The sequence below is a fragment of the Sparassis crispa genome, assembly GCF_003851025.1.
Source record: "Sparassis crispa DNA, contig_000002F, whole genome shotgun sequence".
In the NCBI taxonomy this organism is placed as follows: Eukaryota; Fungi; Basidiomycota; class Agaricomycetes; order Polyporales; family Sparassidaceae; genus Sparassis; species Sparassis crispa.
In genome coordinates, this window is record NW_020939749.1 from 2,244,989 (window position 1) to 2,261,110 (window position 16,122).

The 16,122-nt window shown below is 50.0% G+C and overlaps 7 protein-coding genes across 7 annotated transcripts; 3 read left to right on the forward strand and 4 right to left on the reverse strand.

Annotated features, from left to right (window-relative positions):
* Window positions 1-438: 438 nt before the first annotated feature.
* Window positions 439-1,068, reverse strand: SCP_0307400 (predicted protein; the record flags this gene model as incomplete). Its single annotated transcript, XM_027756129.1, has 4 exons — window positions 439-560; window positions 614-853; window positions 906-981; window positions 1,030-1,068. 4 exons carry the CDS (start codon window positions 1,066-1,068, stop codon window positions 439-441), a joined length of 477 nt encoding a protein of 158 aa, XP_027611930.1.
* A 303-nt stretch (window positions 1,069-1,371) lies between these two features.
* On the forward strand, window positions 1,372-3,081 carry SCP_0307410 (Protein arginine N-methyltransferase 1; the record flags this gene model as incomplete). Its single annotated transcript, XM_027756130.1, has 10 exons — window positions 1,372-1,451; window positions 1,551-1,576; window positions 1,641-1,807; window positions 1,869-1,932; window positions 1,991-2,221; window positions 2,285-2,400; window positions 2,453-2,531; window positions 2,591-2,690; window positions 2,755-2,916; window positions 3,075-3,081. 10 exons carry the CDS (start codon window positions 1,372-1,374, stop codon window positions 3,079-3,081), a joined length of 1,032 nt encoding a protein of 343 aa, XP_027611931.1.
* A 451-nt stretch (window positions 3,082-3,532) lies between these two features.
* Window positions 3,533-4,621, reverse strand: SCP_0307420 (hypothetical protein; the record flags this gene model as incomplete). Its single annotated transcript, XM_027756131.1, has 4 exons — window positions 3,533-3,651; window positions 3,705-3,960; window positions 4,017-4,136; window positions 4,190-4,621. The coding sequence occupies 4 exons, from the start codon at window positions 4,619-4,621 to the stop codon at window positions 3,533-3,535; spliced, it is 927 nt and encodes a 308-aa protein (XP_027611932.1).
* Window positions 4,622-4,799: 178 nt separating this feature from the next.
* On the forward strand, window positions 4,800-8,018 carry SCP_0307430 (E3 ubiquitin-protein ligase BRE1; the record flags this gene model as incomplete). Its single annotated transcript, XM_027756132.1, has 15 exons — window positions 4,800-4,946; window positions 4,997-5,140; window positions 5,194-5,260; window positions 5,316-5,497; window positions 5,553-5,759; window positions 5,834-5,977; window positions 6,026-6,379; window positions 6,429-6,574; window positions 6,632-6,896; window positions 6,952-7,080; window positions 7,137-7,286; window positions 7,343-7,474; window positions 7,527-7,724; window positions 7,779-7,845; window positions 7,909-8,018. 15 exons carry the CDS (start codon window positions 4,800-4,802, stop codon window positions 8,016-8,018), a joined length of 2,442 nt encoding a protein of 813 aa, XP_027611933.1.
* Window positions 8,019-9,070: 1,052 nt separating this feature from the next.
* Window positions 9,071-10,302, reverse strand: SCP_0307440 (hypothetical protein; the record flags this gene model as incomplete). The annotated part of the gene is made up of 4 exons (XM_027756133.1): window positions 9,071-9,091; window positions 9,148-9,218; window positions 9,276-9,460; window positions 9,515-10,302. 4 exons carry the CDS (start codon window positions 10,300-10,302, stop codon window positions 9,071-9,073), a joined length of 1,065 nt encoding a protein of 354 aa, XP_027611934.1.
* Window positions 10,303-10,505: 203 nt separating this feature from the next.
* SCP_0307450 (Protein CASP) lies at window positions 10,506-13,538 on the forward strand (the record flags this gene model as incomplete). The annotated part of the gene is made up of 17 exons (XM_027756134.1): window positions 10,506-10,554; window positions 10,607-10,717; window positions 10,772-10,950; window positions 11,019-11,177; window positions 11,243-11,331; window positions 11,397-11,506; window positions 11,571-11,665; window positions 11,723-11,778; window positions 11,834-11,984; window positions 12,076-12,159; window positions 12,212-12,400; window positions 12,451-12,693; window positions 12,748-12,864; window positions 12,915-12,959; window positions 13,028-13,185; window positions 13,240-13,279; window positions 13,332-13,538. 17 exons carry the CDS (start codon window positions 10,506-10,508, stop codon window positions 13,536-13,538), a joined length of 2,082 nt encoding a protein of 693 aa, XP_027611935.1.
* Window positions 13,539-13,678: 140 nt separating this feature from the next.
* On the reverse strand, window positions 13,679-15,674 carry SCP_0307460 (hypothetical protein; the record flags this gene model as incomplete). The annotated part of the gene is made up of 9 exons (XM_027756135.1): window positions 13,679-13,759; window positions 13,821-13,864; window positions 13,925-13,936; window positions 13,998-14,147; window positions 14,200-14,324; window positions 14,383-14,472; window positions 14,527-14,727; window positions 14,786-14,907; window positions 14,964-15,674. The coding sequence occupies 9 exons, from the start codon at window positions 15,672-15,674 to the stop codon at window positions 13,679-13,681; spliced, it is 1,536 nt and encodes a 511-aa protein (XP_027611936.1).
* Between the last annotated feature and the right edge of the window lie 448 nt (window positions 15,675-16,122).

Below are 16,122 nucleotides of genomic sequence, written 5' to 3' on the forward strand. Positions count from 1 at the left end.
ACGAACTATGACAAAACAAAGACAAAACAAAGCGGTGCTTGTGGCCAGAAGAGAGAATGACCAAATCCGAAGGACTTGGATGAAGCACCATTACCTCATCCACCGAGAAAATTTCACCCGAATCCCGAGCGTTGAACTCGAGAAATAAAACCAGTATTCCTACTCAGTTGAACGACAGCTGGGGCCAAGAAGCAACGTCAAGAACTCGAGTACCCTCCACGGTGGGAGCGGCGGAAGGGTCGTCCACATCCGAGATACGGCGAGAGACCAAGACCTCATAATCAGTTGGTGACCAACGGGCTGCCGTTGCATCCAGGGACCACATGTACAGCAGTTTATGCAAGGATATAAATCACGACTGAATACAGAGACAGAAGTTCATTATATTAATCGAGACCCCTCTCTACTATGAATGCAAGACAGAAACTCAAGACGCACTCAGTCCCATGTAGGTGTGATCCCTGAGCTTAAGACCACCCCGCATCGCTTGCAGCGGACATGCCTATCGAGCATGCAGCAGATAATACCTGCGGGGAACCAGAAAATGGCGGCAAGAACGCCTGTAACAATGATCGTGAGAGCTGGCTATAACTGTATGATCTTGCATGCTCACCAAGTAGACCAAAACGGCCATCAGGAATGTGACGGCCTTCCTGGAGACAAATCATCTGCGGATGGTCCGGTGGCAGGAGGGAAACGATATGCTCTTGTGTAATAGGATTGACGTAGTTGTATACCGTCGGCATGGACGGAACTTGTGGAGTAGAGGCATTGGGTTGCTGGGATGTCTGTTCTGGGGAAACTTTGACATTCTGGCCTTTGTTGGCCCCAACAGGAACATATGGACCTGACGCTGCATACGTAGATGTGAACAGACGGCCGATGGGAAAGAACTAGATACGCACAGACATCCCTCACCACTGCATCATAAGATGGAGGTTCGCCAGAGGGTGCTGAAGTTTCAGATGCCAGTGGGCGACTCTGTTGAGCACGTTGAGTATTTCGTTAGTCGAGAGCTAAGGTACCCACCATCGCGACGTTCGTGCTGCTGTTGTTGTCAACTATCATTTTGTGAAAGGGCGGGTGAGCGTCCGCTATATATGTCAGGAGGTGAGGCTGTGGAGGCTCCGCTGCCGTCCGCAGCCTTGCCGCAGCTCGACTTTGGCATACTGCGCATGGCGGCGGAAGTGCCTCGACGCCTTGAATCTAATCTAATCTCTATCTAGCGCACTTAATGAACTTATCTCCGAAAATATCTCCCTTTTTAGAAATCGTATCTGATCGAATCACGTGTGCAAACGTTTTTCTTTTAGCGCTTCTTCGTCGCGACTCCGTCTATTCTGTTACTGATTACCGTGCGCGAGTCCAACAATGGCGAGCGCAGGTCCGTCTTCAACCCCAGAGCCGATGCAGGAGGACGTGCAGAGCGAAACCATGACCTCGCGAGACTAGTTCGTTCGCGATCTCTCTATTTTCCTGTGTGCAGTGTGCATCGTTGCATTCTGTGCAGGGTGCTCGGGTGCATACCGCTGACTTTCGTGTCGCGACAGCTATGCTGATTCGTATGCTCACTTTGGTGAGCATTTCTCCATCTCTTATGTACATATCAGCCTGATAATTTTTGTCCGTTCGGCTTTCAGGCATTCACGAAGAAATGCTGAAGGACACTGTGCGTACCGGCTCGTACCGCAACGCGATCATCAACAATCCCCACTTGTTCAAGGACAAGACGGTGCTCGATGTAGGCTGTGGAACTGGCATCCTAAGCATGTTCGCCGCGAAGGCTGGCGCTAAGCATGTTGTCGGGGTATGCACTAGTTGCCAATGTCCGGCTTGGCAACATAACTGAAGACCTTGCGACTGCAAAGATTGATATGTCGAACATCATTGACCAAGCTGTGAAAATCGTCGAAGCGAACGGCTTCAAAGACAGTGCGTCATCCTCCCCAGTGCTAAGACTGGGCATCTTCCAACTCACACGACACTTTAGAGATTACATTAGTCAAGGGGAAGTTAGAGGAAGCGCCACTGCCAATCACGCAGTTTGACATCATCATCTCTGAGTGGATGGGCTACTTCCTGCTGTACGAGTCCATGCTGGATACAGTACTGCTTGCACGCGATAAGTACCTCAAACCTGGCGGTCTGATTTTTCCCGATACCGCGACATTGTATCTCGCTGCCATCGAGGATTCGGAGTACAAGGAGGAAAAGATTAATTGTGAGTTATGCTTCAGCTCATCCAACGTCAGCAGAACGTATCTATGATACTGGTTATTCATAGTCTGGGACAATGTGTATGGTTTCAACTACTCGTGTATCAAGGATATCGCTCTGCGTGAGCCTCTCGTGGATACAGTTGAACTGAAAGCTGTTGTCACGGATCCGTGCATGATCAAGGTATAAATACTGTATTCAAAGTTTACATCTGTGTTCACTTCGTTTTGAACAGTATATCGACTTGCTCACGGCTAAGAAGGAAGACTTAACCTTCGCTGCACCGTTCTCCTTGGTCTCTACACGTAACGATTGTGCGTCATCTCCCACTTCGCTGATCTTAACTCGATCACCCACCAATTGTATCCCACAGATGTGCACGCATTCCTTGCTTGGTTCGACATTTCGTTCGAGTGCACCCACACAAAAGTTAAGTTCTCCACCGGCCCACACGCCAAGTATACCCACTGGAAGTGAGTCTCATCCATTCCCATCTTGTCGACATCAGATGCTGAAACCGTCATAATGTATCTACAGACAGACAGTATTTTACACGCCAGACACGCTCACCGTATCAGAAGGGCAAAAAATAACTGGACGGCTGTCCTGTGCGCCAAACGTTCGAAACAATCGTGATCTCGACATCACGATCAGTTATAAGACGAACAATGAACCAGTGACAGAAATCCAATACAAAATGTGCGTCATTCTGTCTGTCCTGCGTGCTGCCCTTTTAGGTGTGAGCTTGGTATGGTCACTGACGAGTTGTCAGGTCTTGATCTACTGCACTAACCAATTTTGCTGCACATGCATTCATAATCCCTACTCACAACCATTTCACGCTTAATTACCGGCAGGTACTAGAGTTGCTCTCGTAGAGCATGTAGAAGTGTGTGTGTGTTGGTACGCAGAAGTGTAAGTCAATGTCTTGAGCTATCTAATCGCGAAATATTGGTCTCGCAAGCACACGATGAATGCAACGCTTGTTTGACGACTAGATTCTTTGATAGCCCGAGTGTCACGCATGAATGGCGCCTTCAGTATCAGTTCGCTGCCAGAGTGAGGTTGGGTTCGCTGTTCAAAACCAAACTGTCCATGCCCCTCCGATATGTGACTATCGCCACGCACTCTACAAGTCTCAATGCTTCCACAACAACGCTTTGCGGACGTGCAATGCACGGTGAGCCTGCCGCTGTTTAGCGGCAGGAGACGTAACATCACATCCAGCCACGGGCTAGCCATACTTATGTTGCAACGAGGCTTGCATTTCACCGCAGGGTCAAAATACAATTACCCAACTGCATTTCGTGGGGCCTCAACCTCGCCGAGGCACTCCGCGAGTAACGCCGGTAGATCGCATCGATGATGTCGTCCGCCTGGACATAGGGACGCTTGAAGTACTGCTAGAGGCGATGCCCATCCCTCGAGTAGGTGCTGTGGAGAAGATTAGTGGGGGTTCAATTACTACGGCTGGATTCGGAGCGTACCTGCACGAGCTGCACCCCTTGTGCCTCTCATTGATGCTCTTGTACCTCTCACACCTCGTACTCCTCCCCTCCCGGTGGATTTGGAAGCCTCCGCACGCTCCCGTTCCAACCGCTCTCTTTCGATGCGTTCTTTACGCTCCTGTTCTTCGCGTTCCAGCCGCTCGCGCTCTCTTTGAGCAGCTAGGACCCGCTCTTCTTCCTCGCGACGCGCACGTTCTTCGGCCTCTGCCTGCTCGCGTTCCAAGGTCTCTTCGTCCTGCGGCCCGGTGTGTTATACAGTGACAGCATAGATCACAATAAGACATTTCATACCGCTTCAGCACCTTTCCAACGTTCATCCAGGATCAATTTGGCAGTCGTCTCAGACTTGGACAATATCATGACATACTTGTCCAACAGTGCATTTGTATGCTCTAACTGATTAGCGACACGCTACTGACAAAGTGATAATCTAATTGAGTTTGACTGCACGGAGACATACTTACCTCTGTACTAGACTTTGTTTCCTTCAACGCGTCCTTGTAGACTTCAAACGCTCCATTCAACTTTTTCAAGATGAACAAATCGTGCTGCAACTTTTCTTCCCGCGCTTTGGCGGCAAGCTTCTTCAGCTTCTCTACGTCTTCTTGTGTCATAGTCTGATCTAATTCTCCTTCTGCGTCTGCGTTGTCGTCAGCAATGGGACTGTAATCTGGGTCATCTTCGTTGTGAGTAATGGGTTGCGCAAGTAGGCTGAATGGTCGACGGTGAGATGGGCCTGGACGATCGGGGAGCGAGAGTTCGGAGAGAGAAAGATCAGCCCCTCCGGGGCCTGTACGAGAAGAGCCTGAGCTGATACTAGGAACAAAAGACGACTCTGAGAGTAATCGTGAGCCTTGGTTGGGCAAATCAAAGTCAGAGATATTGGAAGAGTCCATGGGGTGTATGAGACGCGCCAGGCCACGATCGGTGAGCGCATGAGCTCTGAGCACGTGCATATCGCGTCCATTATTTATTTAAGTATATCGGAGTTCCAAATCACCACCTCAATTGCCTTGTCGACGCTTGGTCCACTTTCTCACCCGCCGTCTAGGACGTTCTCCTTTCCATTTCAAGATGGCATCCCGCAAGAGGTCACACGCAGAGGATGCAGAGCAGTCTGTTCCTAAGAAACGGGCTGTTTCGGTAGACCAGGGCTCACCCAGTGTGGTCAATGGCGTGGCGCCTGAAGTTGACGAGCCTAAAGATGGTGACAGTCTTGAGGTATTCAAATACTGTTTGTGCGATGTGTGATACTGATAGCATCGACGTAGATGTTCCGTAAAGACGCAATCTACAGGCGCATGAAGTACTATTCGCGTGAGCACGAAAGGAGTCTGGCTCGAGTGCAGGAATTGGAACGGCGGAGAAGTACTTGCGAGACTGGCTTGGCAGCCTTGGAAGCATGTTGGACACAGGTACGTAGTTCAAGTGCACAAGCAGTTGTGGTGTATCAACACACGTGAATCAGATCATTGGTACGATACGATTGCTGGCGCGGCCAGAGGATCTCCCGCCGACAGAGGTCGAGACCGAAGGTGCGTCTGACGTGTCGCCAATTGCATCTCGACTCGTCTTAGGAGAATGCTTCAGAGCTGTTTGATCTGACTGCTCGTGTCTCTGATGATCCTGATCCTGAATATATCAACGCCCTACGAACGAAGATGAATGCAACGTCAGAGCTTGTGGCTGCATTTATGCGCCTAAGCGGACAAGCTCGCCCGACGTTCTTGAAGGACGAGACATACAGGCACTGTCAGAAAGCACAATCTGAGGTAATGGAATTGTTATGCAACAGCAGGGACCTTCTTACCTTTTCGCCTTTATTAGTGCTCCTCCCTTCGTTCTGAACTTTCGTTGACGCGGACGAAACTTCGTGATATGGAATCTGAGAAGGACAAGTATCAGAAAGAGCTTGTGGCGGCAGAGAAGCATATCGATCGTCTGCAAAGCAAGACCTTGGCATTGAAGCAGGCCCAGCCAGTGCGGGAGGAGGCAAAGGACGAATCACCTCGGGAGACACCGTCGTCCCCAGCAGTGAGTGGTTCGGTCAGTTGGTGGGAGTTTCGACCACTTCTGATTCTGGATGTTCTCCTCTAATATGCGTTCAGCCTTCGCAATCTCCAATCAATGGTGCGAGTTTGGCAGATGCAGCGGAGTCACTGGAGATAATAAGGGTGCGGGATAAGAGGATCTCCGAGCTTGAGCAGGAAAATCAGGAACTTCACGAGGATGTTCGGTCATTGAAGTTTCAGGTGAGTGTCATCGGACTTCGTGTTTCCCTCGCTGAAGAGACCTTCCAGCTAAAAGCACCGGCTGAAGACTTTGTTGCTGAATCTCCTTACTATAAGGTCTTGTGGGAACGAGCGTCTAGGTTGGAGTACATCGCCAACGAGAAGCAGACTGAGGCGACTCAACTCAGGGAACAACTCGAGCAACTCGAGAGAACCCATCTAACCACTGTTGAAGAGAATATTATGGAGCACGAACATGCAATATCAGATCTCAAGAACCTTCTGACCAAACGGGAGAACGACAACCTGCGCCTTCGTGAGCAGCGAGATCAGCAGCTGTCTGAATTGAACGAGCGAAAGCAGAAGGACCACGTCAAAGTAGCCTCCCATCAAGAGTTCAAGGCTCTCGCCGAGTCACGTTCGGTAAGTAGTAACTTGTTACGAACGTAAGTTACTAATGCGCTATTAATAGGAAAGGATTAAGGTCCTTGAATCCGAGGTTACTAGGCTCAAGACTCGTTTGGCCGCGGATGCATGTGATGAAGACTTGTTGTCGTTTTTCTCCTCAGACGACGCGGAGAATGTAACATATGTATCTGATCTCAAAAGCAAGCTCGCGTAAGCTTAGCGTCTCGGGTGGTCGGAGTGCTCTTAACTGATATGTTGTTATCACAGGGCTGCAGAGTCTCGATTGAAAGCCCTCGAGATCAGTATATCCACCATGCAGGCGGAACATCCAGATGTTGCTGAACGTATCAAGGCTGAAGCTGAGGCACGGGAGCTACTGGTCAATGCGCAGATACAGTTGGAAAGATATCAGGCTGTGTATGGCAGCGGGTCTTCCGCCCTCCCGCCTGATACTCAAAAATTGACGGAAGAACTGCAGCGGAAAGAAGATGAGAACCGTCGATTACGGTTGCAAGAGAAGCAGCGTGAACAGGTGCGTTCCCAGACTGACTGCGCGAGATATTGTCGTTGAACGATGTGGATTACAGGCTGAGGTTGCGTTGTATGCCGAGTTGGATAAACTTTCTGCGGCATGGGAGTCGCTGGACACTCAAGTGAAGAGCAAGGTGTTCGAATTGAGCAATATGGAGGAGCGACTCGCAAAGAGCGGCGTTGAGGTCTGCACTATTTTTTATCTCTCCCTCCAAGGCCTCTCACTTCACGCGAAACGCAGAGAGCCAAATCCGAGAATAAATTCTATTCTGCAATGCGCGACAAAGAAGCTCTTGAGGGAGAGCGCAAGAACTTGTCGAGGAATTTAGAGAAGCAGACCAAAGTGATTGAGAAGCTCTCCGATTCTGAAAAGAATTTGGTGGCTCGGGTAGTGAGTGAGTCTTTGTTAGACATTAAACATGGGGCTCACGTATACCATCTCGTCAGACCTCTTTAGAAAGGGAGACGGCATTGTGGCGAAAGGTAAAAGACGGAATGAAATCATGTGTTGAGAAGTTGGAGACGAGCAACACAGAGTGGAGGATGCGCGCTGAAGGCGAACGCAAACGGATCGAGGAGGTGCGCTAGTTCGTCACGCCTCAGTGCCAGTGTGATTGATGTCCTGCATCAGATGCGCAAGGAGTCGCGCGAGCAGTCCAAGGGTCTTGACCTTCGCCGTGCGGAGGTGATGTGCATGGAGGACGAGGTAGTACGGGCAAAGAGAGACATCGAGCGACAGGCTGCGAAAATTAAATCGACGTCGCAAAATGTCAGCTCCAACTCTACCACTCGAGAAGCGCAGCTTCAGAGCGAGGTGGACAAGTGCATGGTACGTCTTGTCTTATAATGTCGTTGCATCGATTGATACCATACCCTCCCGTAGAGTATCCTGAAGTGCTCTACTTGCAAAATGAACATGCGCAATACTGTCATCACGAAATGCATGCATTGTGGGTTCCGTTGCTTTGCATATCCTGTTAAGTCGCTGATTCCTTACTATGATTGTGCATCAGCATTCTGCAAGTCGTGTGTGGATTCACGAATATCTACTCGACAACGGAAGTGTCCAGCCTGCAATCTCCCCTTCTCGCAGGGGGAAGTTCAACAGCTGTATTTCCAATAGTTGTCGTTTTCCGTTTTGCATACGTTAGATGTTCTGCCTTAATTTGTTTGTATCTTATACATTGACATGGTGGCGTCGCCAAACGAACGACAATTCTATACTTCCCATCTTCGGGCACCTTAAATTCGGTGTAGAAAGATATGTTCAGGTCTGTGAGGAATCACAGCGCTTTGCATGATATCGTGGAACTGGCACTCTGATATATTGTGGGTTTTTTTCGCGGGGGCCTATCGATTGATATAATGATTTTGCGTCGGTATGCCGTGGGAATAACCTTGCAGAAAATTTCCTGCGTGTCGCTCTTTCACATAAGTACCGTTCAGTCCGTTCTCTTTCTCCTGCTACTGGCGATTGACTGGCGAGTACTGTTATTCTACCTATCTTGTGAGGGCTGTGCAACTTGCTGCCATCACTGTCGGTATTGTTCGTTCCCCGAAACTGGTGCGCTACGTGCAGTTCTGTTCCTCAACTTATTTCAAAGCACGAGAAAGAAGCAGTCGTGTCTCGTTGTTGAAGGTAAGCGTTAATACCAATGTTTACACCACACAGAGGAGAGCAGAGCTTGGGTCACTATGATGAATCCAAATCACATTATCAAGCTCAACAGTCTAATGGCTACGTATATACGCCACTTGATGACTTCTTACTTCTGCAATGCTGATCATTTCCAAGCCCCGCTCTTCTCTTTACCGCTCAAATTTATTCTTGTGTTGCGGCTGGATGGCTTACGTTGCTTCTCCACAGCGCTCGCTGTGCATGACTGTCAATATGTGATCTAGGACAAGCCAAGGTGCGGGTTTTCATATCACTGTATCGTAGAGGACCTTCAGTCTACCGTAATCTAAGTGCTTACGCTTGTGGAATATCACGGTTGTCTTGAACGCATCCTCGTATGGGCTTCGGTGCTATATAGTGGTGAGATTTGTCTGCCGGGAACGAGCCTCACTATTGCTTGTTCCAGCGAGCAGTAGATGATGATTGCAAACCGACTGCAGCCGGGTACAAACAACATACAGACGAGATGGAAGATCCGCCGAATGGACTCATCAACATCAACGCTTGACCCAGGAGTACTGTGAAAGCAGTTCGTGAGTTCCACACATTGACAAGGATAACACACAGACCGTACCGCTTTGCGCGCTTTGGCCAGACCTGTCTTCTTCCTCTCCACCATACGAGGATCGCGTCTCAGTAGTTTTGCTGCGAAGTAGCAGGAACTCAGTTAGAACCCCAATAGTTAAACGCACCGCGTCTTACCTCTACGCAGTATAAGTTCAACGTCGGGTACATGGGCGACAAGAGCTTTGGCAATCGCGAGGCTAATGGCACCGCTTTGGCCTGTGGTGCCTCCACCACGGACGAGCGCGAACACGTTGAAAGCACCCACGAGACCCGCAATTTTGAAGGGCCGGACGACGCGCTCGCGGTCGGCAGACAGAACGCTGCATAAGATCAGACCAATGTAAAGTGCATCAATGACGAAGTGTACGACTCACAAATACTGGGAGAGGGGAGTGTTATTAATGAGGATGTTTGTCGTCGTTACCTTCACAGGTGCGGGCATGAGGTCGGGTAACTCAGTAGACAGCGGCAGCTCTAGAGACTGAGTCGGCGAGGCTTGCAGGCCATCCACAGCTGGACCAGACGGAAAAGAATCCATGCCAGTGGTCGAAAGGTATGATTCTGTACGAACGGTGGTGGTGCCCTGCACTGGAATAACCCAGGCACGCGCCGTACTCTCCTTCCGTCTGCCAACAGTGTAAGTCCGTCCATACTCGTCAAACTTGACAGGGTTCCTCTTCCCGCGCGCTAGGAATGCCTCCTTGTTCTCCCTCTCGAAAAGATCTAGCACACTTTGGATCTGCTCGGCGAGGCCCTCACAACCAGCGACGTCCGCGATTCGGCGGAAGTTCCCAAGCTGGTTAAGCAGTCCGACTAGACGGCGGTACCGTGACATGGTGAGGGGTGTATTCAGCTTGTCCTGGAGACCATCCTTGGACATCCATGCGTGCTGGAGGGGTGGCAGGGAGTCCAGCGCGAAACGTGGGAGAGGGAGAAGCTGAAGCTTTTGAAGGGCAGAACGCGTGCCCTGAATAGCGTATTCTAACGCGTTGACCTGGTCAAAAAAGGCGGCACGACCGGTGTAGAAGTTGGGGGACTCCGCTGCAGGTTTGAGAGGGATCTGTCGTTTGTGTATTCTCGACGTTGCCGCTGGGGGAACGTACATCGTTGAGTAGGTGCGGCGACCCGCAGCGGCGCGTACTGCCTGTCGTACGACGTCCATGCTGTTGGGGACAGCGTCGGTGACGGCGGCGTGCTAGGTGGCCTTGTCGCGAACGATATGCGTGAGAAACATCTTCCGCATTGGAATAATCTGCAAGAGACGCGGGCGTCTGCAACTCCACAGCTGGTAGCGCACCTGCGCAATCCTGCCAGCCTGTTTGAACCCCCCAATTATCACCTTGTGAATATAGTGTATAGATTACCATGGCTTCAGCCGAGTATAACTTCTCGGGGGCATTGTCGACCTGGAAAGGTGCGCTCCCAAAATTCGCTGTGTTCACTATGTCTAACATGACTACATACAGACATCAACCTCTCTGAACTACAAAAGACCTTGGATGCTCAAGGTGTTGAACTCGTCGAAAATCAGAGGGAGAGCGTAGTTGGTCGCAAGGCTCTTGCGGACCGCACCAAAGGTACTCGTTCCGCGTAATTCCTTCAATACCCGACCGACCTATGATGTACATCAGAATTTAAAAAGACCTCGGATGACGAGAAGCTCAATGTTTTCAAGGGTCTGCTGAAGGCCTACCAGACTGAGATAGACAGCCTCACAAAGCGGTCGAAATCTGCCGAGAACGCTTTCCTGAATGTGTACAAGGTCCTGGCAGAGGCACCCGATCCATACCCCCTTCTAGAAGCTGCAATTGTGGGTATCTGATGTGTGTGGTTGACGTCAAGGTTGTGTCTCAGTAGAGCTATCTATCCGTACACCAGGATCAGACCGTCAAAGTCGCCGAAGCCCGCGAGCTCGAGACTGAGCTTCAGCGTGTGCGTGAAGAGAATGCTGAACTTCGCCGGCGGATCAATGAGTTTGTCCCGCTTGAAACTGCCAAAAAGAAGGCAGATGCTAGGGTCGAACAGCTTGAACAGAGGGTACGTTCCTGTCTGGAGCGATCCGTGGTTGGGTCATACAGTTCTAACTTCTCCTCTACACATAGATGGAAGATTTAATTCGGGATAAAGTTACGCAAAAGGAGAACGAGCTTAATGCTACCTACGACGAGAAGATGCGCAATTACGAGGAGCGGTAAGTATCAGTCTAGTGGACATGCGTTCGAGCACCAGCTACGTTGCTCATGCGCAGAGTCTCAGCGAACAGGACCATCAGCGACAGGTGGCGCTGACGAAGAGCCAGCTTCGTGAGCTGCGTATGTCTCACGAGTCCAGCCAAGCGAAATTGCTTGACCAGAGCCAGCGACAAGGTACAAAGCACGGTTTTCTTTCCTGGGATCCGTGTGATTGAATGTTGCGTGCTCACTTGCGTAGACCAGGAGGTCGTAACGAAGCTAGCCGAATTGGACATGGTGGTTATTGACCTTGAACATGCCAATAGCCGGGTGGCAACCGTGGAGCGACGGAATGTATGTCAACGACGATACAGTTAGCCTTACGACATTACTGATCATAAAAATATTCAGGAACTTCTACGCGCCGAAATTGAAGGCATGAAAAGTGGCAATGAGCGCAGCGATCAGTGCGTTTACTGTCCGTTCGTGCGTTACCCGTGAATCTCATGCATGCTACCAAAGACTCAAGGAACTGGAGTCCAAAGTATCCGATCTTGAAACTGAGACAGACCGACTTTCTCAGGCCTTGGAAGCCCAGAAGGTGGCGACAAAAGCTGCACAGGCGACGGCTGCAAAGAAGGCCGAAGAAGCCGCGAAAGAACTGCGGAAGAAAGTAGGTCTAATTCTGAATTTTCTGCGATCACTATTTCCCCTTCCACATTATTCAAGACAGAATACTGCTCACGATGTCATATTTACTCCAGTCCAACGACGTCGACCAGCTGAAACAGAAACTCAGACAGTATGATGACTATGACGAGATCAAGCGTGAGCTCGATGTTATGAAGGTTTGTGCTCCTCTCCAGTTGCCACCTTATTTTTTACACGTAAGTTCTTCAGTATGTTGAATTTGGCGGGCTGGAAGAGGACGACGACTTCGACGGCACAGCTTCTGGCAATGGAGATGCGCTTGGTCTACACCTTCCGGATCCCAACGCAGAGAAAGCGAACGCACAGCGTGGAAAGTCTTTAGAAGTCCTGCTCGCGACAAAAAACAAGCGCATACTAGAAGAACTGACCAAGTTCCGTGTACGTCAATTTCTAATCCGCTGTACCTCTGTATTTATGGTGTGCCTTAGATTCTGCATGGCGAATTGGAGGCTTCACTTCGGTCTACACAGGCCGATCTCGCATTTACAGAATCGGAGCTTGAGAAGCAACGTGTTCTGAACGAGAGGTTAGAAAATGATCTTCTCCACATGGACCAGCGAAAGACCAGCGGGGAAGCTAACGGTAAACGTATTCCTGCGGATTCGCTGGCCGATGGATCGGGAACAGCGGATGCACTCGCAGGCCTCGACCTTGGTGCTCAAAAGCCCATTGTGAGTAACGATGATTCGTGGTAACCGGTTTTGTCACTGATACGCTACTCGCAGTATCCATACGCGAGAACCGCTCCAACACTATTTGCTCCATCTGCTGATACCTCAATACTACCGATTGTCACGAGTCAGCGAGACCGATTCCGACAACGAAACGCTGAGTTAGAAGAGGTCAGTGGTCCCGTCACCCAAACGAACAAAAGGCACTCATTGTGAATCAGGAGCTGCGCAAACAATTTAACATCATTTCTGACCTTCGAGCGGAGGTTAGTGCTCAAATCACTTAGATACACTCGTGTTCGAACCTTCCGTATCGCTCACATCAATTCGACAGATCAAGAGTTTGCAGGCAGACAATCTGAAGCTATATGAAAAAGTGCGTTACATGCAGAGTTATCGCGAAGACACGGCTGCGAGGCCATCGACGCTCGACCCTATGCCGTCTACGGCTGCAGGACGTGCTGATGATATGGGTAAATATCGCGCGAGATAGTAAGTCCATCTTTTGCATTGATTTTATAACGCGTGCTCACGGGATCTACCTAGTGAGGAGGCTATGAATCCCTTCCAGGCTTTCCGAGGAAGGGTGAGTTCATATCCGGTGTTTGGTCCGATATCCCAGGCTCACAGTCATCTAGGAAGCAACCCGAGCATATGAATCATTGAACGTGCTGGAGAGAGGTGTGCTGGTCTTGACGCGAGCCATCCTCGGCAACCGACGCACGCGGACTTTTTTCATCTGTTATGCCATTGTCTTACATCTGCTTGTCATGGTCACTACATACCAGTGCACCATGTCCTCGGACTCGCATCTGCAACGTCAACCCGGTCCATACAGTTCATAAGTAGTCCTAATCACATGTTGCATTTATACATAACGCAGTATTTCTCGTATCTATAAATTCTGAACATTCTTTGCACTTCATGTATCTCAGTTCGCGAGAAACAAAAAAGGGATGACAGAGGGCTGTTGTTACACCCCGCTTTAGACAGATCGGGCGGACTGCCAACGAGCTGAATCCACTTCCGGATTGCGGAAAAGGAAGACAGCGGTCATGAATACGGACTGAGTGGGATTCGTCGATGAGTACAGTTGACAGACATTCTTCGAAGAGCAAGGAACATACACAGAATGTTAGGAGTGCCAAGCACGGCAGGATACCGACAAAGTCTGTTGTGTATAGGACAATGGTCAGTTCACTGCAGATAAACTCGGAGACATGATACCCACCGATGTCGGCACCTAGAAGCAGCCAAACATTACGTCGGTCAGCATGAATGCACATGGTAAATTCGCATCATACCAAAGCCGGCTGGAGCCCCTGGTAATGTGCCACGAAGCTGGGTGAATGCAAACAGAGTGGCGACTGGAAGAACGAGGACAGCGGCGGACATGCCTTTCCCATAGAAGACGGACGTGGCGCAGGCTCCTATAAACGTCAAGGTAACAAGCCCTGCACACTGTTGTGAGCGAATTTCTCTACGAGGGTATGGAGAGAACCGCACATATGGCCATTACGATGAAGATGGTATAAATTCGAACGACCTGGCCCCGCGTCACTTCGATGAACTTGTAGAGTGTTCCAAACTCATCGATTTTCCCTGAGTCCAGCAGTTGAGCGTTAAATCCGCTATCTCATCACTAGGTCAGGACTCTGCGCACGCCCATGACTGATAGTCACGACGTACACAGCAATTCCCTGTGTTTGATAAACGGTGACATTCACTGTTTCATTTCCTGGCAATGCTTCTGCGAATATAGAGATTTGAGCGAGGTATCTGTGAAACGAGTTAGAACCAAGTATATATGCAAACAATAGCTATATGATCAACTTGTCAAACGGGTAAGACTGTTCAGTGCGACCTGTGCCATAGCTCGAGATGGACAAGTCGGTCCTGAACACGAGAGAGCTGGGACGAAAGTCGACAGAATTCCACAAGTTCACGAAGTTGGTCCCGTTCAACAAGAACAAGGGCGATGGCTTTGAGTTACTTGCAACTGAACCGGAATTAGAGTTTGACTGCATGGAATTCCTACAGGGAAATGTTTTAGGTTTGTCTGTGTAGAACTGCGAGTCTGACAGGTGCTTACTGATCGAAGAATATATTCACATCCTGGCAATGCGAGAAGTCACAGGTGTAGTTCACAAACCAGTCCAATGTCATAGTCTGACTAGTCGGGTCGACATCGACTAAATTCGCTGACAGGATAATCTGAATGTTAACATCAAAATGAGCGGTTACAAAGATACTGAGTGATGGAAACGCACGGCGTTGTCTGGAGGCACGCTCTCTCCATCCTCAGCGTTGAAGGTCTGCAACCGCGCAGCCCAACCCACGCCAACGCCGATGCCCACAATGGCCAAGATTGAGACCACTATGGTCAGGATCCAGTGCTGCACGACGAAATTGCACGTCCCTCTCCAAATGCCATCGAGCAAAGACCAAGCAGCTTTGTACCTTGCAGGTCGCTTGTAAGGTTCCAGAGACGAATCTTCTCCTCTGTTCGGAATGAACATGCCAGCATGAAACCTCGACCGCATCTCATTGGATGGAACCGAAGATACATCGGCAGAGTTAGGTGCAACCTTGGGCATATCCTCCGCATACACTGAGTCGTTCTCAAAGAACGGTTTGCTAGAGTCGGTCGTGAATGGAGTCAGGATGATTTGGCTGCCTAGTTCAGTGGATAACCCTGCGGAAATTAGTGGAGGAAATGTCTGGGACCGCGTCGAGTGCTGCGAAGACTGCACTGAATCTGGTGTGGGCTGAGTTAGAGGGTCACTGCCTGATCGAGCGGGTGATGGGAACAGAGGTAAGGTTAGAGATCGTGCTGGTGTTGGATCCAACAATGGCGTATTTTTTGTCCTCTGCACAACCGGTACACCTACATCCGCAATCTCGTGCTCCATCGAGACCTTCATTGATGGGTCTGAAGGATGCAGCAAGGTGGCGGGCTTTTCATAGAGCTGTGCAGCCATGGCAGGAAGATGGAGACAACGCGTGAAACAAGTGCAGATGCTTTAATTGCGGGCGAATAAGTAAAGTTTCAACGACTCTTATAGCCGGGGGCTACGACCAAGATCGCATGTTCCTGGGCGAGGCCGGATCCCGTAAGAAGCGCACGAAGGTGAGCGGGAAGCAACCATCAACCGTGATGGATATTTACTAGTACTTACGAGGCAAGGTAGCTTTCTACTACGCTACTCCATTGCATGCACATAAGCGGGTGTACACGAACGTAAAAACAAACCGGACATATCATCTGGTTTCGTTCTGGTCCCTGTAAACCACATTAATAGAGAATCAACGGCGTACCTGAGCCCTGGTGGCTCAGATCAGACTGGACACTGCAGATCTAGAGCGCTGAGTGGAGTGCATGGTCTGGTCTGATTCGATTGGCGCCCTATGGGCGCCTCCCGTCACGTA